Raw genomic sequence first — 23041 nt, 5'->3', positions numbered from 1 at the left:
ATTCTTTTAATTATTCTACAGTAGGGTGACCAGCTGTCCCGATTTTATAGGGACAGTCCCGATATTTGGGGCTCTCTCTTAGATAAGCACCTATTATCCCCCACCCCCGTCCTGATTTTTCACACTTGCTATCTGGTCGCTGTACTCTACAGGGTCTTCAAAATTGTTTCTTTGGGACAAATTTAGTTCATTTTGTAAAGCCACCTTAATTTTTGACATTAAGGGTGTAATATATATTTTGTTACAATCTATCATAGCCCCCCCCCAACCATAATACCTGAGCCCCTCACAGTCATTAGTGCATTTATCCCCACAACTCCCCTATCAATTAGGGAAGTACTATTATTTATTTAGAGGAGTAACTGAGGCACAGAGAGCCTAAGGTCACATAGGAAACTTGTGGTAGAGTAGGGAATTGAACCTGGGTCTCCCAAGTCCTAGCCTAGCCTAGCCCAGCCCCCTACCCACTGGACCATACTAACACTCTATAATCTGACTCTTGCTGTATTTGTTCAGCTAGGATTGTGTATTAGCAGAGCTTCAGCATCTGTCCTCAACCTGAACTGCAGCCTGGTCCTTTTACCGATGTGCCGTATTCTCCTGGCCCTCCTCCGAGGATCTCAGAAGGTAAACAACATTTAGAATCAATCAGTTAATAAGGACCATGCACATAGACAGATTCCTAAGAAATATTAGAAAGGTTACAGTACACACATATTTAGTTACTATTCATTTGCTTGGCTGTAGATAGTACTGGTCTGCAGACAGGTATCCTAGATGTGCACGGTAGATACATTGTGTGTGGACCCTGCTCCGGATCCCTTTGAAGCCAAGGAAAGTATTGATATTGACTTGGCTGGTAGCTGGGTTGGACCCAGCGCTAAGAACATTTCTTGCTTTGGTAAGTAAGGTTATCTTGTGCCCGTGTGCACAAGAAGAGTGAGCGCAAGTGAAGCCTTATCCCCATAGATCCTAAGGCCAGAAGGGGCCATTATGTTGATCTAGTCTGATCTCCTGAATAACACACACCAAACATCATCTTCCAGTAACTTCTGCATCAAGCCCATGGAGTTACCCTGTTGTGTCCAATCCTGTTTCTACTAAATGTAGGTGGTGTGATCAAATAGCATTAAACCTCGTATAAAAGTTAATTTGACAAAGAAATCATGTCTAGAATATCAATTACTTTTAACTTTATTTTCCATTGCTTCATCTTAGAAGAGAGATTGCTTGAATTCTTTTTTTACTAGGTTGCCAGCAGGAAAACAAGAAGGCTGTTGGATAAAAGTAAAACTTTCCATGTAACATGTGGTGTTACTATATGTGTCTTTTCAGGTAAGATTTTATTGTGCTGAGCACTAGCTCATGTGGGAAGCATATTAAACAATACAAGTCACTTGTGGCTTTTCTTGTGCAGTACATTTTGGGGTAGTTTTTCTCTGTGTTTCTTTGTTTAGACGCGTGAATGTTTTCTCAGACATTTTTGAAGCCTGGGATATAAATGTGGGTGGAAAGACTTTCCTTAAGAGTTACAGGTTCTGAAGTGTCAGTTCTTATTTCTTATATGAAATCAAATTAAAAGATGCCGTCCTAACTGATTTCAGACCACATGTAGTCAATTTAAATGAGGAGGCATGAATGTTAGAGATGAAAAGATCTATTGCAAACGTGTGGGCAATACAGGTAAATATCACAAAATATTGCCACTTTCAATGAAGTATTAACATAGCGTTGACACAGTCCTTTAATTCAGTTTCCCAATCAAAATTATAATGGGAAAATAAATTACAGTACTTTAAAAGGTTCAAAATGAGTACTATTTTCATATCAGCCTATCTGTCCAACTCACTTAGTACAACAATAGCATATGGTGTCTTAGGACTGATCTTGTTTCCCCTAAAGTGAATGGGAGTTTTCCAATCGAATTCAGTCAGAGCTGGATCAGTTCCATAAAGAAGGTTCTTATATAAAATCTGCAGGTCAGTAAATTTAATGTTCCAAATATGCAAAGGAAAATGATAAACAGGTAGTTTATATATAAAGGCTAGGAGTAGGATAGACTAAATTATAATGACGGAATCAGCCTAGTCAGTCACTTGGGACCCAGATCTACAAACTCATGTGTGTAAGAACAGGGATCCACCTACACATATGAGCTACCAGTGTTAGGGGCTTCACATAATCTTCAAAATGCGTCTTAGTGAACTGAGATTTGTTCCGTTTTATAGTCTTACATGTTGCCGCACACCTGGTGAATGTCCTTAACTTCTCTGTGAACTATACTGAAGAATTTTTGGCACTAAATGCAGCAAACTACCGCGGTGAGGTGGGTGACTTGTTCTTTTATATTTTCCTTGAAATAGTTGTAACTTGTATGGTGCCTTATAGTTTCCATGAGTGATGTGTACAGTGGTGTTTGTCTTGTATACTGTGAAAATGCAGTATCCTGTTGATTTTTTTTCTTCCTTTCGATGGCTAGAGTACTAGGACTGGAGTCAGGAGACCTGGCTATGCCACTGACTTTCTGTGCGACCTTGAGCAAGTTACTTCAGTTATTTATTTATTTTTTATTAATCCTCCCTCCCCCAAAAATAAGGGGAGAAAAAGACAAAAAGAAGAAAAAAAGTAAAGGAATGGGAAGGGAGGGAAAGGAAAGAAAGGAAAGGGGGAAGGGAAGGAAAAGGAGAGCAACAGCTTGGTTTCTATCTGCTAGGAATGAAAGATTTCTAAAAAGTTAGACCATATCTTTGCCAATTTGTCTTGGGGTCCCTCTTCTCCAAAATGTTACCTGCTCTTTAGCTGCCAGGACAGCCACATTGCTGAGCCAAGCTTCTGTCCCTGGAGGCAGGCTTCTTTTCCGTTTCTGTAACATGAGTTGTTTGGCTAGAGAACCAAGCTAGAGAACCAAGATTTCCATGGAGGTGGAGAGTTTTCAGGATGATGGTTTAATTTTTAAGGTGGTATCCGTTATCATGTTAATCTTCCTACCGACGTCTAACCAAAAGGAGTGAGAGTCCCCAAACATGTGAGCGAGGGTGGTTCTGGGAGACCCACATCTCCAGCAACAGTCTCCCCCACTGCCTTTCTGTGTGCCCTTTGGCAAGTCACTTCACTGTTCTGTCTTAGTTTACTGCCCTGCTGCTGGGCAGGCCTTGTTGAATCATTTATGCTGCTATCATTGGACCTTATAAAATGGGAGAGGCAGGAGAATAGATGCTGCATTTGCAGCTTTGCACAGACAGTGTAATGTGACATATGGATTGAAGGATGACAAGATTTGGGCCAATCCTGCTCTCATTCAAGTCAAGACATGGCAAAACTGCTGTTGGCTTGAATGGGAACAGTATCGGATACTTTTATTTTGGCTTTAGTTGTCTGCCTGAATTAGGCTGGAAGCTGCATTCTGCTTGCAAAATGCCATACTCAGCTGACTTTTCTATCTCTGATGTAGCCTCCTTAAATCATATCAGAATGTAGGGCCTAAAGTCATTTGTGGGAAACGCTCTGGCCTGAGGAAGTCTTAAAGTCTTCTCCTGCCTTTGCACTGCCTACAGGAGTAATGCTCCCACAGGCTTCCCCACTGTGCATTGCTCCCTAACTGTTCTTTGGGTGGTAGGCTTTGCCCAAGGTGGTGGGGAAATAGGAATCATTTAGTGCTTACAAGGTCAGTGTTAACTTATGCTCACAGAGTCCTTCTGAAGTTGAGTGGAGGAATGATTCCATGGAGGATGACTGTCTCCTTTGCTCCCTAATTGCTTCTTCCCTCAGCCTGCCCCTCTCACCCATAATCCTCATGGACCTGGTCTTCACTACCAAAAAAAAAAAAGGGGTGTGTTCTTAACTTGAATGAATGAACCTGAGGCAAAATCCTGGTGGAGGCAAGGCAGTTAGAAGTTTTCACATGAGTTAGCAGGTTGAGTTAAAGCCTATGGAGGAGCCTCACCTTTAACTCAACCAGCTAACTCATACAAAAACTACTAACTGCCTTGCCTCCACAAGGATTTTATCTCAAGGTAGTTAACTCGAGGTAAGAACACACTTTCCCCCACACTGATGAAGACAAGGCCATAGAGGGACTTCCTCAGGATCAAGGGGATTGTGGAAACATGCTATAGTGTTGGCACTCTGCCCTTTCCCCTCCACTCACTGCTGCTCCTTTTCCCCCCCAAACCTCCCACAAGGAAGTGGAGAGAAGCATTTGGCCTGATATTGTGAACTCCTTGAGGCAGCCATGTTAAGCTCACTCCTGCTCCCAGGGAAGTCTGTGACAAAACTCCAGTTGACTTCAATGGGAGCAACATAGTTGCCCTTGTCTTTATATTCGGCTTTAAAATCTCATCCCTCTCCTACAACTATTCAGTAGCTAGGGAAAGTTGTTTTGTAAAATGATTATCTATGAAAGCAGAGAAGTGTCTGATTGTCTCACTACTCTGCTTTCTTATTCAGTGTGCATTTGGTTTTTGCAAATGGTTGCAAGGGTTGGCAAAAGGTTCAGTGTACATTGATTGAACGTAGTTGTCATCGTTCTCTATTATCAGTTACGCAGTCCACTTTTACAGCCAGGTTTAGGGATCGACTGTCGTAGCGAGGCATGTGGAAATGATGAGCAGTTTCTTATATTAAGAGATATAAAATGATAAATAGCAACTGATTTTTGTGTGTTTTTGTGTCTATTTTTCAGGACCCCAGGAAACTCCTTTTCACTACTGGTAAGTTGGTAACCTTCTGTGCAGAGTTGATAAGCTGATTAGTTAGTTTAGATTTCATATTGCAATCAAATCAGAAGTATATTGTCAGCCAGACAAGGGTCTCACTTCCACCCCCAGTGGGATTTACCTCCATGTCTCTAGGGGCAGAGCTGGGACCACAGTGTTCCTAAGTGTTCTTAAAGGTATTTCACTGTATCCACACAGCAATATACAAATGATCATGGGGACCTGTCCTGCTCCTGTTCCAGTCAAAACCAAAACTTCCATTGACTTCAGCGAGAGAAGGATGAGGGTCTTTAGTTTTTGGAGAAGAGAGAAAATAAATCAGAGGGTGGACCCCCTAGAGCAGTGGTTTTCAACCTGTGGTCCCTGGGTACTTCAGGGTCTGCAGACTATGTCTAAGATTTCCAAAGTGGTCCATAGCTTCATTTGAAAATTTTAGGGGTCTACAAATGAAAAAAGGTTGCAAACCACTGCTGTAGAGCCTCATCTCATGGAGCAACATTGATGGAGACAGGGAGTAAGGGGGATGACTAGTCCAGGTTGTTGCTCCAAGTTAATACAGGTCACTCAATAGATCTCTCCTAATATTTAGAAGTGGAGTGAGCCTCTGAAGGAGGCAAACTGAAGGGCTAGGTTATAGCCTGAACCCGACTTTAGGGGCTTTTTGTTGTTATAGGATATCAGGGGAGGAGGGATAGCTCAGTGGTTTGAGCATTGGCCTGCTAAACCCAGGGTTGTGAGTTCAATCCTTGAAGGGGCCATTTAGGGATCTGGGGCAAAAATTGGGGATTGGTCCTGCTTTGAGCAGGGGGTTGGACTAGATGACCTCCTGAGATCCCTTCCAACCCTGATATTCTATGACAACTGACCCACTTCATCTGCTTACCTGTCCTTTATGGACAGCCCAGTCCTGCAAGGCTTAGCACTTGCAAGGTACTGAGGAACCTCAACTTCCTTGCCTGACTTCAGTGAGATTTGAGGGTGTTCAGTCCCTCAGAGGTCAGATTAACCTTAAACAAAGGGAAAGCTGCTGCCTCACAGAGTGTCAGTGGATAATAACCCCTCCCCCCAACTTGAGATGACTGCAGGGAAAATTTCACTATTTTCAAAAGAAAACTGTGATCTAACTGAGGCTGTGTGATACTGATTCAGTAACCTCAATTAGGTTTCAGAGTAACAGCCGTGTTAGTCTGTATTCGCAAAAAGAAAAGGAGTACTTGTGGCACCTTAGAGACTAACCAATTTATTTGAGCATAAGCTTTCGTGAGCTACAGCTCACTTCATCGGATGCATACTGTGGAAACTGCAGAAGACATTATATACACAGAGACCATGAAACAATACCTCAATTAGAATATTTAGAAAATACGCATTCAATATAATGGCTTGATAATGTATTGCTCTGTTATCTGCAAACCAAAAAAATAACAACCATAACTGTTCGCCATTTTTCATCGTCACACTCCAGACAAAATATTTAGTTTCTGTGTTGGTATTATACAAATCTGCCATTTGTTACATCAAGCATCTGACGAGATGAACCTAGGTTTGCTTATCCAGTAGTCAGGAAGGAGGAGTTATAGAAATCCTTGGAGTGGTGTGAGCAAAGTCTTCAGTGCTGTTATTCTGCAGATGAGTCAGTGGAACATAATTTCAAACAGAGATTCTACATAATATTAAAACCATATTTCTGTATTATCTAATGTTAGAAAAATAAATGTAACCAAAACACTGACTGGTTGTCTCAGCTGGTTTATGTCAGGATCAGTTCAGCTTTAGAATGATTCAACTGCAACATGGAAGTAAGCAACTATAATCATAAAAATAAATGAGCAAAGAGGTTTTAGCTGCATGCACATGACAGAGAACAATGTATTCCCATTATGGAATGGATTCCCTGGGCCTGATGCAGGCTCTCCTGGCTTAGACACAACTCCCATTGGCACCTACGGGGTCTGTTTTTCTGCTGTGTTTCACCTTGAGCACCCCTGTTCAGAATGAAGACAGAATGCTGCTATTCTGATTTGGCAGGGGTTGGTGCAAGACAGCATAGAAACAAGCCAAAAAAAGTTTCATTTGAAAGGACTGCATGATGGGGTCCGGTGTCTCTTGCTCCTGTTGCACTTACTGGAATTAGAAGTCTATAGAAAACAAAGTTTTCAAAGGTTCTAAGTCAAATCTAGACCAGGTGTCAGCTGGTGCAGCTTCCATAGAAAATCAGTGATAATCTAAATGGTGGTGTAACTCTGTTGCCTAACTGGCATAGACTCAGACTTTAAGACCAGAAGGGACCAGTATGATCATCTAGTCTGATCTCCTGCACATTGCAGGCCTCAGAACTTCACCCACCCACTCCTGTAATAGACCCATAATCTCTGGTTGAGTTAGTGAAGTCCTCAAATCATGATTTAAAGACTTCACGTTACAGAGAATCCACCATTTACACTAGTTTAAACCTGCAGTTGACCTGGGCCCCATGCTACAGAGGAAGGCAAAAACTCCCGAGGGTCTCTGCCAGTCTGACCTGGAGGAAAATTCCTTCTAGACCCCAAATATGACAGTAATTTGGACCCTGAGAATTTCAGCAAGACCCAATAGCCAGACGCCTGGGAAAGAATTCTCTGTATTAATTCAGAGCCCTCCCCATCTAGTGTCCCATCACTAACCATTGGGGATATTTGCTACAAGCAGTCGTAGATCGGCTACATGCCGTTGTAGGCAGTTTCAGCATCTCATCCCCTCTATAAACTCAGTCTTGAAGCCAGTTAGGTTTTTTGCCCCCCACTGCTCCCCTTGGAAGGCTGTTCCAGAACTTCACTCCTCTGATGGTTAGAAACCTTCACTTAATTTCAAGCCTAAATTTGTTGATGGCCAGTTTATATCCATTTGTTCTTGTGTCCCCTCCCTCCCTGGTATTTATCCCTCTGATATTTTTATAGATAGTAATCATCTCTCCCTTCAGCCTTCTTTTGATAAAAGTAGTGCAGTTGGCATTGATGTGGCATTCAGTGGGTGTTCAAGGTGAGGGTTGTTCACAGACTAAGGAGGAGGAAGAGGGAGGGTGCATCAAAACCAACATCTAATAGGAGGTGCAAATAAAGTATAAGCAGCTTGCCTTGGATCAGGGAGAGGGCCTGAGTGCACATTGTACAGCCCACAGCCTCTCCATGAATGACCCTGCTTCTGTGGATACCTTGAGAGCTGTGTGGATCTTGGGGAATGCACTGTATTAGGGTGAGAGCCTGCAAGGTGGAACCCATGTCTCCCTAAGGGAGCTAGGGGAAAACCTTGTGTCATTTTCATTCCTCTTCACTTCTCAGTGTATTCACTCATAAGGGATGTTTTGGCCTGACTCTCTAGATCAGTAATTTAATAGCATCCTTCTTTCAGCCCATTGTGCCCACGTGTTGAAGTCCTGTCCCACTGAAGTCAGTATCAGACCTTCCATTTTCTTCACAGAGGCCAGATTTTCATTTATGCTCTCCAGCCTAGAGAGATCAAAACCATGCAGGGGGATTGCATATCCTGCAGTGTAGGAATCAATACTTGGCACAGGTGGTTTAAGGCTTAAGGTGTGGGGGGGTTTAATTTTTTTTTTTTTAGTATAGTTTTAAATTTTTAAGAGTTTAACTTGTAAAAAAAAATAGCAGAAGCATTCAGGTGAGAATGCAGCAACCATTTCGAATCACCATTATTGTTGTTATTTGAATTGTGGTAGTGCCTAGATGTCCCAACTAGGTTTGGGGCCCTGTTGTTATTAGGTGCTGTACAAACACATTGGTAGACACTGTCCTCACCTTGAAGAGTTTACAATCTAGTTTGAGACAGGAGGCAACAAATGAAACGACAAGAGGATGGAAGGAAGGAAGGACAGGGGTTGCAGCAATAAGAGTACAGGGGTGCTATTGCACAAACGGATAGTTCCCATTCATCTTAATTTTAAATAAAATGAGCTATCCCTGACCAACCATTAGTTATTATTATTGCCATAGTGCCTAGGAAGCCCCAGCCATTGACTAGTGCCCATGGTTCTAGGGGCTGTACAAACACAGAACAAAAAGACTGTCCTTGCCCCAAGGAGCTGACAATCAGATTTGGTGGCTGATTTCTTGAAGGCAACACAGCAGATATGGGACTTGGAGGCAAAGGAGGATGATGACTTTATGGATTAATCCGGTGAGGACACTCCATGCTGAGGGGCAGCGTACTAGGAAATGTGAAGAGGCTTGTGGGAGAAACAGATGGATGTTGAAGGTTGCCATCACTAAAGGAGTATCAGGAATGGTGTGGGGGGGTAAAGGGAAAATAAATAAAAGCAGATAAGTAGGGTGGGGACAGAATTGAGAAGGGGTTTGTAGGTGAGAACAAGAATCTTGAATTTGATGCAGAAGAGAAGGACAAGTGTGTTGGGGGTTTGAAGAGTGGGCTCACATGACTGGAATGAAGGCTTAGGAAGCTGATTTTAGCAGCTGTGTTTTGAGTGGAGTGGAGGGGTAATGGGAGGAGGAGGGGATAACTTTTTAGTCATGCACAGATTGAAAATCTATATTTAAAAAGAATAAATGAAGAGAAAGGAGACAAATTGTATTGCAACTCTCCTTGTTTTTTCTAAGATCTAGGGTGACATTCTGGACCCACTGAAGTCCTTGGTAAAACTCCCATTGATCGTGGAGCCAGGATTTCATCCTAAGATTTCAGAAATGAGTACTGATTTTGGGTGTCTCAATTTTTGGGTCCCTAACTTTAGGCACATTAAAGTAGTCTGGTTTTCTGGTGCTCAGTATTTTCTAAAAGTCAAGTCTCAAATGGAGCACTCAAAAATTGAGACACTTAAAACCACTCATCATTTCTGAAAATTTTGGCCTACATTTGGAAGCAAACATGACTTGATCCTGCCCCATTATAACCAATGGAAGCTTTGCCATTGACTTCAGTGGAAGCAGGATCAAGCTCTTAGAGCATAATCTTGCAAAGACTTAGGCATATGCTTAACCTTACACACTGTGAGTGGTCCTATTGGTTTTATGTAATATTAAGCATGTGGCTTTGCAGGCCTGGGTCCTTACATGTTAAAACCCTGAATGATTTGCTTTCTTCAAGAGGTAAAATATTCATATGTAACTCTTCATGGCTTTTAAGTGTTTGCTCATTATACATAATTCTTAAGCCACCAACTTTGAAAATCAGATGCCAGCATTAAGGTAGGTAATTTAAAATCTTTGTCCTATCACTCTGGAATGCTGACTGCAGCTCATCCTCGCAGGTTTTGTTCTACAGTCAACAACTTCAAACTTTATACTATGTCATGAAGACTAATTGCAGCATTTTTCCCATTTCAGGGTAAAATGGGTCTGCAAATGATCTTAGCAACAGCTGGCATTGCAACTGATTTGCTTGAAATTCTCTGTCTGCGACCAATTTTTTAATTGTGCTGTTTTGGAGAGCTGTACATTTAAAAAAAAATTTAACACTCAAAATTAAAATGGAAATGTTCTGCAAGTAACTCGCTTTGAAAGAGATTTCAAAAGCTATTATAAAACCAGCCTTTACAGCAAACTGAAAGCCTGTGCTGTTAGAAAGCTACCTGCTGAGATCTAGCTGGTTCATGGTGCAAAGGGGGTACAAGAGGAGGAGTGAACAGTAAATTGTGAATTTTAAATGTATCTGTATATACTTGGACTAATGCAAGGAAGAAAACATATTTTCCCCTCTCCAGATGGAGAATAACAGTGAAAATCTCTTTTGCACAAAATTCTCTGAAACTATGTTCATTTGGAAAATTGGCTCTTATAAGTACATTACATAAATGAAATAAAAAATCATTTTGATCAATACATGATTTGTGTTCCTAATACAGACCAGCACTTTAAATGGTCATAAAAGATGAGTATACCTTTTCCTACTACAATTTTAAATCTATGTGTGTTTATGTTGCAGTTCCAGGACTGACTGGGGTCCTGATGGTGTTAGTTTTATTCCTAATGTGCACAGCTTCTACATATGCTATCAGGTAAGACTTAAACTGATTATTACATTGAACATCACAGTCTGAGCAATCGTATTCTGCCACAGATTAGAAGGAATACAGAGCAACTACAGTGATATGTAACAGGCATTATATAAATGGAAGGAAAATATCAAATATCTTGTTTCATTTGTTGCACTAACTTGTAGGTAAACTAGCACATTAAGTTTTGGAATCAGTATTTGTACAATAAATATGCAAATTGATGATGTTTTCAGAGCGTAGATTTATTTAAGAGACATGGTCAACTTGAAATCTGGACAGTTTTACTCTCCCGCATCACTGTGTGAAAGATCCACACAGGCAACACAGTAAACTGACTGTACAGTGGTACCAGTGAAACTAATTGTACACAAAGTGCTGTCAAATGCACAAAATAAATCTGGAAAAATCAGAGGTTAATGTAGTTTTTCTTCATCCTTTCTTGGGTGTTACTTGTAACAATAAATTGACAAAATACTTCAGATAGAAATGTGCCATTTAGTTGACTTAGTGTCTTTTTAAGGGGATATTAAGAATTCTGGGTACCACATTTCATAACTGAACACAATAATTCTTGGTCAAAGCCTCAGGTAACATTATTAATGGAGATGACAGTCTAGAGCAGGGATTGGCAACCTTTGCACGTTGCCCATCAGGGAAATCTGCTGGCGTGCCGGGCCAGTTTATTTACCTGCAGTGTCTGCAGGTTCGGCTGATTGCAGCTCCCACTGGCAGCGGTTTGCCGTCATGGGCCGAGGGATGTGCTGGCCACTGCTTCCCACAGCCCCCATTGGCCTGGGGCGGCGAACCGTGGCCAGCGGGAGCCGCGATCAGCTGAACCTGCAGACACTGCAGGTAAACAAACCGGCCTGGCCTGGTCCGCCAGCGGATTTCCCTGATGGGCCGTGTGCTAAAGGTGCCGATCCCTGGTCTAGAGAGAGAAAGAGCAGGGAACTGTATCTTACCCTTTTCAGTGCAGAGTCCTTGTGAACACCAGCGGCTTAATGCTGTGTGGTGCCTGCTCCAAGGACTTAAGTGTCAGAGTGCTCAACAGCCTACAGGATCGAGTTTGGTAGCCTTTCTGGCCTTAGGCCCTTATCCTGCAAACACATGCATAACTTTTGCTAATGTAGTAGTTCTTATCAAGTACTCACTTGAGTAGATTAATGATTTTGTAGAATCAAGAATCAAGTGTTTGCAGAATTGGGGTTTTAGATCCCAGTTCAACAAGGTACTTACAGATGTGCCTAACTCAGAGCATGAGAGATTAGTCCCAATTACGTCAGTTAGGCATATGTAAGTTACACTGCTGAACCAGCATGTCTTAGCTAGCTATTATTATTATTGTTAGGCCTTGATTGAGGAAGCAGTTGAGTATGTACTTAAGAACCTTCCCTGAACACAGATGCTTTCCTGAATCAGGACCTTAGTGAGGTCAGAAGCTGGGAATTTGCCAGAAGCTGGGAATGAGCAACAGGGGATGGATCACTTGATGATTACCTGTTCTGTTCATTCCCTCTGGGGCACTTGCCACTGGTCACTGTCAGAAGACAGGATATTGGGCTAGATCGACCCTTGATCAGATCCACTAGGGCCATTCTTATGTTAATTGGCAGCCCCAGGTGGAGCTACAGAAGCACTGAATTTGAGCAGGATTAGACTGCAGTGCTGCTAGACTCAAGATAAGATTTCAGGATAATTGGGCAGGATGTAAGCTATGCTGAAGGCTTTGCCTCCAAAGCCAAACCCATTTCATAAAAGGTGGAAACACTAAATGATCACTTCAGACTGATACAGCTCTGCGGTGCTTTTCCAAAAGCAAAAGTCTGTTTTCTCCAAGGCCAACATAAATTAGAAAATAATAGCAGCATTTGTTTAAATAAAAAAAGAGAAAGAGATGCAATGCAAACATTCTTGGAAATAATGAACAGTTTTAAATTTTTATCGTAGTAATTTCCTGATCCAGGCAACAAAGGTTTCCCTGTTTCCAAGACTGTGTACTAGTTATATCCCGTTTTGACTACTGCAACCTTCTGCCCTCCAGTCTCCCCTCCCTAAAACTCCGCTCCCATCAAAATCTCATTTTTCTCTCTTAGTGCTCCAACAGTGCCTCTTCTTCTAGATTCATTACAGTGGCATCTCCTCTTCTGTATAAAGATCAAGCTTCTTTTCTTCAAGCATTCCACAGCTCGGCAGCCACCTATCGTGTCCAAGCCCGTTTCTCTTCCTGTAATCCCATCTGCTCCTTCATGTCCTCTCTGTCTTCTCCTGAAAACTCTTTCCACTTCCTTTCATGCTGTCTCTATATTTGCAATAAATAAAGGCTTGATACAAATGTGAGGTGAAATGGATAAACAGTTTCTGACATATGAATTTTAGAACAAAACCAGTTGAATACACTTCTTGAAAAATCTTCTTAATTTTTTTAAAATGTTTTTCTTTCATGCGATAGCTTGTGTAGCAACTCTCCATTTTTCATTCAAGAGCCATTTGCTAGGAGGGGGGTTGAATTATTATAAAATGTAATAAAACATACAGAAAAATGCTGAAATGTGATCCAGTTACAAGTTAAATTTATTCCAGGGCCTTTCCCATGAACTTAATCACTAAAATATAGGACACCACTTATTCAGGGCTTCCTAAATAAGTTCCAAACTGCTCATACACAAGCTATCTTCTCAATCACATATAACAATAGTCATTCACATTATTATCCTATAAACCATCACATACACATTCCCTTCCAATGCAAATCTACACCCACGCACATACCAAGGCCAATTTTCCAAAGTAGGAATTAAATACACAATTTGAACTCCAGATTTTCAAGAACTCTGATTTCTAGGAAATTAGATTTTGATAAATGTCTATTTTGAATGACAGATAGTAGATAAGAAGCAGTCTGATGTGTTTTAAAAAGTTCTGATTTAGTAAAAAGAAATAATGTTTATATTTAGGCAATGTGCCAGATATAAGCTGTCTAGGTAAAAGGAGACAAAGACATTTCAGAGAGAGACTTAGTGTATGTTTGCAGTGTCTTAAGAATAGCTTCTTAAATTATCTAGTAAGAGTTAAGTTTGTGTATGATTTAATTTTTGATTTGTATTGTGGATGGGGATAAAGGTTTGTATTGGAAGAGAATACGTTGTGCTGCTGTACAGGGTTGGAATGTGCTGTGTTGTGTATTTGTGAAGATAGGTAGCTTATGGGTGAATATTTCCTTAACTAGTGAGTTCCTAGTTTTTTTGAGAGATGATTGTATTCATGGAGAAAGGAATAAAGTTAAGTGACAGTTCACAGAGTTTTTATGTGGGGAGAATTTCCCTAGTTTTTAAAATAATCAATAGAAGGAAGTCCTTCTTCCCCTTTGTCCTGCACTTATGTGGCACTGCTTGTTCCCTGCAATTTACCTCTGTGTGCCCTGGATTCCAGAAAACCCTCTCTGTATGTCAACGCTAACTCCTGAAGTATCTTCATACTTTCCCCCCTGTTGCCCTTTGCCTCAGTTCCCTGTGTGTGTACCATGACTACCTGCACCTCCTTCAGTCCTTCTCCCCTCTCCCTCAACTCTCTGACTACCTCCCTTCCACACACCTCGTTACCCACTTCCCATTACACCCATTTGTATTTAAAATGCTTAATAGCTACTTTCAATATTTTAAAATATAAATGTCTACAAGAGCATCAGGGTGAATGGTGTGGCCTGAGGGAGCCAGTGTTGGTGGCAGAACTGTGGTTATAGGCTGAATTTTGGGGCCAGGGAGCCATTATGGCAGCAGGGGTGGGGTAGAAGGCTGTGTAGAGACCTGGGAAAACAGGCTAGTCTCCATACCTTAGTTCCCTGCATGCACTCCTACTCCCTGCTCTCCTTCCCTCACTTCCATGCTTACCCAGTCCCCTCTCCTTTTCAACAACTCAATGTGGGCAAATGTGTGTGTATATTTTTTACATAACTGAATTGGATTTTGGACCCTAGCTGAATTGGACTTTGCTTTTTCTGTTTATAATTTTCATCTAGATACACAGAGCTGCTTGTAATTAGCAATGACTGAGTGTAGTATCTGCAAATGGCATTAAACCACAGTTTATTCTTTGCAGGCTTTTGAACTACGATATCTTCTGGTACACACACAACCTCTTCTTTGTCTTCTACGTGCTGCTGCTGGTGCATGTTTCTGGGTACGTAACCAAATAAACTGTCCCTGTTCCTGAAGCACACTGAGGAGGGTACAGCTCACAAAGAAGGGCATTGAGGCAGGGAGCCAAGTGGCATCTTCCTGACATGACCTTGTGCTGGTCAGTATTTAACAGCGGCAATTGTTCAGGTAAAGCTTGTGTTGTGGTTGGAGCATCATTTGGTACAGCAGATTAGAACACAGCAGGGTCAAAACCTGAACCAAACCCCGCTCCTTGCCCATTCCACCAAGTTCTGGTTGTAACTAAAATAAATGTTGTTTAGCTCTGCCCCCAGAACCACCCTGGCTGGCTGCTGGCAAAGGGTGACGTGAGGTCACTCTCTTCCCTTTGTCTCTCCTTTCTCCACGTCCCCATTACTGTACCACAACAATTATTTCTCTCTCCCCAACCATTTTAAACAACCATTTTATGGATGTAAATGACCACACAAGTGTTACGAGCGGGGCTTGGGCAGTCCATCCCAATGCCAGAGCCAGAGTCCAGGTAGACCAGGATCAGAATCTGGTCAGGATCAGAATCTAAGAGTGATAGCTGGAGTTCGGGACTGGGGCTGTGGTTTAGTACTGATGCCAGTGGGCAGGGATGGAGCCAGCATTCAAAGGGCAAAGCCAGGGTCTGTAGCCAGAGTCAGAGTTCAAGCACTGAAGCCCAGGATCAAAGCCACAGTCAGAGTCCAGGTTCCAAAACCAGAGGTTGAAAGCTGGAGTTGGCCTCCCAGTACTGAAGCCAGGGATCAAAGCCGGTGTCAGAGTCCAAGTACCAAATCGGGCTGGACTCAGAGTTAGAGTTCAAGGGTAGAAGTCGAGGGTCCAACCTGGAGCCAAGGGTCTGAGAGCAAGCAGAGAGGCGGATCCATCACAATGACTGGCAGCTAAGTCGACCTCCTTGCACAGATGCTTCCTGGAACTCCTCTGGGCTTAAGTAGTGTGCCTGGACCAATCTGGGGCAGTCAGTCCAGCCTCCTGTGGTGATACTTCCTGTGTTTGTATCTCCACAGGAAGTATATGGTGATGCCTACAGGTTTCCCATTGCTGCCAGGGAGTGGTGTGGAGGTGTCACCTGTCCTGCAGACCCAGGTTCTGGTCACATCTTCACAGAACCACACAAGGTGCAAGACTGTGGAGTTTCTCACACCAGTTCAACTCCTTTGGACCAGATCCTTAGCTGATGTAAATCAGCACAGCTGCATTTCAGTCAAAGCAGCTGCATCATTGACACCAGCTAAGGACCTCGTCCATTGACTTCCCTGGAATTACTCCTGATTTAGACTGAGATGAGAAAGAGACAAGCTTTTGAGCTACACAGAGCTCTTCTTCAGGTCTGGGAAAGGTACTCAGAGTCACAGCTAAATACATACAGGAGTTGCACTGGTGTGAGAAAATGAGTACTTTTCCCAGACCTGAAGAGCTCTTTGTAGGTTGAAAGCTTGTTTCTTTCACCAACAGAAGTTGGTCCAATAAAAGATGTTACCTCACTCATCTTGTCTCCCTTGGTAGGGTCTGAAGGTAAACAATGAGTAGCTGTTGGATTTTACAAGCTGTGAAATAGAGCACTGTAAACTTGAAATCTAGAGAATTTTTAAAAAAAGAGTTCCAAGTATCAGGTTTTTACATTGGACCATGATTCCTAACTTTTTCATGTTTTTTTTAAAAAGGTTCTCCCCACCTCTTCGCTGTTGCTGTATGAAAGACCCAACAGGGGAATCTGACAAACTAAGGCTCCCATCTCTCACAGAATAAAAGGCAGGTGGTTCCCTGTGCAGACCCCTGTTCTTGCAGGACTGGAACCTGCCTGGCTATACAGGGGAATTGGTGACAATGACTCTGCACAAAGTGCTGTCTCATACACAAACTAAAATCTAGAGGAAAACATTTTTCTACCCTCTATCAGTTATAGTAAATGTAAGATGTAACTTGTAACAATAGAAGCTAAAAAACATTTCAAACAGAAGCGTGTTTTTTTCTTTTAATTCACAGATTTTTTTTTTATTATGATTAGGAGCCCTTGTCATAGACAAGGACCCTCATTGTGCTAGGTGCTGTACAAAATGATGATCCCCGCCTCAAAGAATTTACAATCTAATTATAAGACAAAATACAACAGGTGGAGAGAGACAGACAGGTTAGAACACAAGGAAACAATGAGACAATATTAGTCAGCATAGAATCATAGAATATCAGGGTTGGAAGGGAACTCAGGAGGTCATCTAGTCCAACCCCCTGCTCAAAGCAGGACCAATCCCCAACTAAAGCATCCCAGACAGGGCTTTGTCAAGCCTGACCTGGCTTGATAGGCTGCGGTATCAGCACACCTAACCGTTGGCAAGGTTTTTTGAATAAAGTTACCAGTAAACCTCCCCACCCCCACCCAGGGCACTGGCAGCTGGAGGAAAGACTGTCAGCATGATTCCAAAGGAGCTGAGCGGTCAAGGAGCAGGGGAATGGACAAGGGGTCCCAGGATGTCTGAGATTTGCATGGGAATGGCAGCTCATTCTTCAGAGGACAAATGTCTTCCCAGCACTGGAATGATTTGGGGAAGATTCTGAAAGGGGATTTTTTTAGGATATTCCATGCCCTTTCCTCCCAGATGCTCTCCTGGGGGTGTTTCGTGGTTCTATTCTATGTATTTTGTTATACTGCCCGGGTCACGACAGTATCTGAGCACCTCCCAGTAGCGCGTTAAGTGACACAACTAACATCTGTCATGTATGCTTTGTTGTTTCTTTCATCCTCACCCCAGGGGGAGAAGAGAACTAGCCTTAATAGTTAATGCATGTGCTGTTGTGGTACTTTTTGCAACAAGACCTGCAAAGCATTTCAGTGACTTACAGATGCCCCAGACTTTAAGTAGGCTTTGGTATTAAAGCCAACGATAGCAAAAAGTCAATAGGAAACACAAAACAGATGCTTTCACGGCATTATTCTACAAACATAAGGATTACTAAAACATTTGGAGCCAGCTCTTCTGCTGGTGTCAATTGGGCTAGTTCTACTGAAATCAAAGGAGCTACACCAATTTGCACCAGCTGAGGATCTGACCCTAGTGTTATTGCTATAGTTGTCAAAGGACTTAGACATCTCCTACCCGATGAAGAATTCTTAAGATTGTACCCATTCATTGTCCTCGATCAGATCCCGAAGTACCAGAGCTTAACCCACCCTGGGACACCAGAGAGAGGATGCCAAGATAATCCTCAAAAAACCCCAGACATAAATCATACATCATTGCAGCTAACTCAACTTCAGTAGGACTAAATATTAAGTAATTAATGTATTAAAGTTAAGCACGTGCTTAAGTGCTTTGCTGGAATGGTGTCTTCATGGCAAATACTTTATTAAATACTGGCTGATGATCTGAAAACTGGGACATGTTTGTAAGTTTTATTTTCCTGTGTTTTAAATATATTCTTTATCGGAGATTGGAGGAGGGGATAGAAGTGACTAATGTGGTGGTACTGAATTTATCAAGGAGCGCATAGCTTTCTCAGGGGCTGTAGCTATGGTAATAGCTTCTATAGTTTATCAAAGAATCGGTGCCTTTGGACAATGATTCATGATTGTGTGTCACTTTTAGTCGATAATATCTTGTGTATTGGACACAATGTGTGTCAAAAAGTATAATGTTCAAAGAACAGGGTTAGTCTTTCATTTATATAATGTGGTTTTGGATGTATTGTAGCTTGATTGTTTAAGATTCCATTTTCAGTGAAAGCTGGGGCTACGCTGCATGAAAGCAAAAACGCTATTATCAAAACGGAGTTTTTATAATCCTGACATGACATGAGAGGTGGCCAAATTATATATAATATATGTATACATATACACTTTTCAAGGGTAGGGGGAGGGAAGGATTTGTCTGTACAGAGATTTAGTGTGTAGCATGCTGGGATGTAATTTTACAGCACAGCAGCCTGCTACACACTGAGTGGCCATGTAAACCCTGCTGCCGAGCACTAGATGTTCCGAAGTGCATTTTGATGTGCACTGCAGAACGTGTAGTGCGCTGCAACAGGATCCCCATGGCCATTTAGTGGGTGGCAGGCTGGTGTGCAGTAGATTTACATCCCAGCTTGCTGTGCACTATGTTTCTGTATAGAGAAGTTTGAAGAGTAGTCTATGAGAGGAAGAGTAGCCTTCTTCCTAAGGAGACACAGGATTTCGGGTTCAATTCCCAGCTCTGCTGCAGCTATCCTGGGTCCTCTGAGGGAAATCTGGTAATCTGTCTGTGCCTTAGTTCACCATCTTACTGAATTTTTCCTTTTCATCCCACCTTTTTGTCTGTCTTGTCTGTTTAGATTATAAGTAGAGCTAGTCAAAATAACCAAAATTAGTTTCATGAAAATTTTCAAATTTGTTGTCTTTTTGAAATACTTGAAACCAACCATTAAAAAAATTTTTTTTTGATTCCTTTTCAATTTCTTTTGTTCAAAATTTTTATTTCAAATGTTATCAGAATAGTTAACAATTTTGATTTTGGTTTACCCAAGACTGGGTTTTTGGTAGATAAGATTTGTATTTACGGAACAGCGCTGTTTTTGATAAACATAATTTTTTGATTATTGAAAACATTTTAGGAATGGTTAAGAATTGAAAAAAAATAAAGGCATGAAATCTTTTGAGAAAAAACAAAAAAAGTTAAACAAATGTCAACAATTTTTTACAAATTGGAAAAAGGGCATCTTGTGACAGACACGTTTCAACCAGCTTTAGTTTTAAGCTCATCAGGGCTGTTGGTATTTTATGATGTGTTTGTACAGTGCCAAGGTCAATAGGGCTCTGATCTTTCTGAGGGCATCTTTACCACGACCATAAATAATAATAATAATGACACTGGCCAGATTCTCAGTTGATGTCAACGGAGCTATGCCTATTTACTTTTGGCCCAATATTAATGACAATAAAAACAAAAGTTCTATACAAATATTGAGTAGAAGGTAGAAAAATATCACTGGTTCTGTTCTTTTTGTAGATTCCCACAAAAATCATGGAAGTTAACAATGGGAAAAGGTTTACTATGTTTTTCTGAGGAAATTCTAGCCCCTTTCCTTGCAAATTTTCCCTGAGGATATCGTCTAGTGTTTTTTCCAGTCTAATTTTATGGGTGGGTCTTCCAACCTTTGGAATGTATTTCACAGCAAAGTACAGCATGCTGTCAAGAGAGGCAGAGTGGACAAGTGGCTACAGCACTTAAGTGGGACTCAGGAGAACTGGGTTTTATGCTCAGCTCTCCTATTGTCCTGCTCGGAGACCTTGAGCAAGTCACTTCATCTGCCTCAGTTTCCCCATCAGTAAAATAGGTATAATGATACTGACCTCTTTTGTAAAGTGCTTTGAGATCTATGGATGAAAGGCACTATATAGGAGCGAGGTATTTTTATTGTTGTTATTAATGAGAGAATAACATTGAATAGGTGGAAGAGTCAGTGTAGTGGAATTGCATTTCACCTTAGGAGCTTCTGAACTCATAGCATAGCACTAAAGATGCCACCCTGGCAATGGCACCTGTTGTACAGAACGTTGCCAACCATGACTAGTAGGCTTCAATCAGTGAATTCACTTTCAGCTCCCATAATTATTAGTTAACTTGTAGAAATCGTAAAACCAGAAATTTGTCATGTGAACCATCAGAAAATTCTCACTCCCTCATCTTGCAATCCTGAAACACTGATAGCCCGAAAGATCTAGTTAACCCGTGTTATTTTTTGGTTTTGCAACTTTTTGTTTAATTAGAAATAATGCCTAGAGACACTCTATCATGGGGCCTTGTAAATGATTTGATTACCTTGTGCCAAGTGGTAGATGAGTTCATGCATGGCAAAGTGAAGTGCAACCATTAAAGGGCTTGTGTGAGACAATTTGTAATGGACAAATATTAAAAGTGTGTTTTAGTATTACTATCCCACTTTGGGTATCCTCTGTGTTACAGGTGACAGAGTATCCGAAACTTATCTCATCTGTCTAGCCCATACCAGGATATCTAAGCATGCAGGGGGAAGCCATAGTTGGGTTTCCAACGCTCTGGTGGGGTGAGGAGCTAATGCTGCTATCTTATCTGTCTGAAGTGCTTCTATGTGCACCAATTACCAGTGTATCTGAGCGCCTCACTATCTTTAATTTATCCTCGCAACACCCTGTGAGGTAGAGCAGTGTCATTATCCCCATGTAACAGATGGGGGAACTGAGGCAGTAGGATCTAATGACTTGGTTAAGGTCACATAAGAAGTCTGTAGTGAAGCAGGGAACTGAATCCTGGTCTCCCAAGTCCCCAGTTTGTGCCCTAACCATTGGACCATGTTGGCAGCATGTATCCTGTCAGGAGGGCAAGGCTGGGTTGGGAAGGTTGCTGCCACCACCATGCTGCCCTCCACTCCTGCGAGCCAAACAGCGCCAGGATGGCTGGTGTGTGGGTGGGGCATCGATTACTTGTTTCAAATGTGGAACTAGGAGCGTTGCTCACCACATTGTACCCAGCATTCAGGAGGTATAATGCTACAGACGTTTCGCCCAGGCATTGCTGCACAGGCCAGAAACCTCCTCCTCTCCCCAGCAAAGCCGTGCCTCTTAAAAGGTATAATTTAGCCATTTATATTTCTACCATCCCAGGCCATAATTTTGATATAATTCAAGCCCAAATTCTTTGAGTGGCAAAGGAAGGCTTCAGAAGAACAAGTAGCTATATTACTTATCTCATTACCTTCTTAATGATTCATATAGTGTCTGGAGGAATCCTAGTTTTCTTTTAGTATTTTTCCTCTTTCTGTTCTCCAGCTGTGTCTGTAAAATCCCATGCACGTTCATGTTAATATCAATGTAACTCTCACCTGAGAAACATGCACAGCTCCAGAAGTATCATCTGTAAGGTTGGATTCCGGCTTTTTGTAGAAGTGTGGAATGTCATTGCTGCGGCAACACTGTCAAAGCTGCTAAGTTGTTACATCTGCTCAGTGCTTCTGTCCTTGGAGCTCCAGTGTTATCAGCACTAGCAGAGAGCACCGCTTGCTCAGCCAGCAAACCTCGATGTTACTCAGAGAGAAAGACCACAGTCACGGTTCGGTGACAAAGGCACTCAGCCAGATTTATTGCCCTCAAGGCACAATCCTAGTGACTCGCACAACTTGGACAAATACATTAACACATGAGTGCCCTGCAGCAAGGAGCAGTTCAGTCAGCCGTGGGAGTCTCTGCTGTCCCCTTGGCCTCACAAAGGGCTAAGGCAAGGTACCTCAACATTTACAGACTGAGACAAACAACTGGGATTAACAAGTTACATATTGCCTTACATGTTTCATGACATCTGTTTGTTACCTTCCCTTGTACCCGGTTCTTTATATTTCAGAAAAACATCCCTAATATTCTGTTAACCCATCTTATCTTGTACTAGATTGTGGTGTGTCTGTACTAACCTTCTGAAATATATTTACGTGTATATCTAGTACCTTGTACGCTAGCAGCAACTTTGCCAAGTTTATGTACCGAACAGTGAACGTGTGAGCATCTGCTTTAATACATGGCCTGACTTTGGTTCACAGCCGCTGGTTCAGGCCTAAGGCCCTGCACCAGGCCCAGTGCTCCAGGCTCTCTCTCTGTACTACACATTTGATGGAGCACTGTATTGGGGTTCACTCAACGCAAGAGCTCCTCTTCCTGGCCAGGCATGTCACAGTGGCTTTCTTCCCAAATGGCAGCCCCTGCCAATAGTCAGTCCATGGCTGCGATGGTCTCTCTTCCCATAATTCACAGTGCTCCCTCTTTGCGATTTGGCCCTCCGGGTAGATCACTATATAGTCCCCCCCTTCCAGGATATCAAAGTCTCAGCACACCGGATGTCTGGGTGGCACCACCAACAGTGCTGTGCCCTTTCCGAGTGACTGGTAGGGGAACTCAGGCTCCCCCCAACCCTTTTCTTATTGTTTCCCTGGGCTTCTTCCTACCCAGGCTTCTCAGACTTTATTTTCCCACAACTCCTCTGGAGTTGATCCTGCTTCCAGGGCCAGGATCCCAGGGCTTATTCTCCTCCCCTGGGTTTCCTCCTCCTCCCCACCTCTCTGTTCTCAGAGAGTGACTACAGACTCTCTCCTTGTGGTCTCCTGCTACTAAAGGCTTCATCTCTTTATATTCTTTACCC

The 23041-nt window shown here is 42.2% G+C and overlaps 1 protein-coding gene across 1 annotated transcript in view; it reads left to right on the top strand.

Annotated features, from left to right (window-relative positions):
- The first annotated feature begins 516 nt into the window (after nt 1–516).
- Nucleotides 517–23041, top strand: part of NOX4 (NADPH oxidase 4) — a 137473-nt gene continuing 114948 nt past the window's right edge. Inside the window, exons 1-6 of the mRNA XM_074943164.1 lie at nt 517–627; nt 1251–1335; nt 2229–2326; nt 4682–4709; nt 10650–10722; nt 14818–14898. Coding sequence (XP_074799265.1) covers nt 586–627; nt 1251–1335; nt 2229–2326; nt 4682–4709; nt 10650–10722; nt 14818–14898 — 407 coding nt within the window. The 5' untranslated portion in view covers nt 517–585. The remainder of the gene's footprint in view (nt 628–1250; nt 1336–2228; nt 2327–4681; nt 4710–10649; nt 10723–14817; nt 14899–23041) is intronic.

This window comes from Natator depressus, chromosome 1, assembly GCF_965152275.1.
Source record: "Natator depressus isolate rNatDep1 chromosome 1, rNatDep2.hap1, whole genome shotgun sequence".
Classification (NCBI taxonomy): Eukaryota; Metazoa; Chordata; order Testudines; family Cheloniidae; genus Natator; species Natator depressus.
This window is presented reverse-complemented; position numbering and strand designations above follow the sequence as displayed.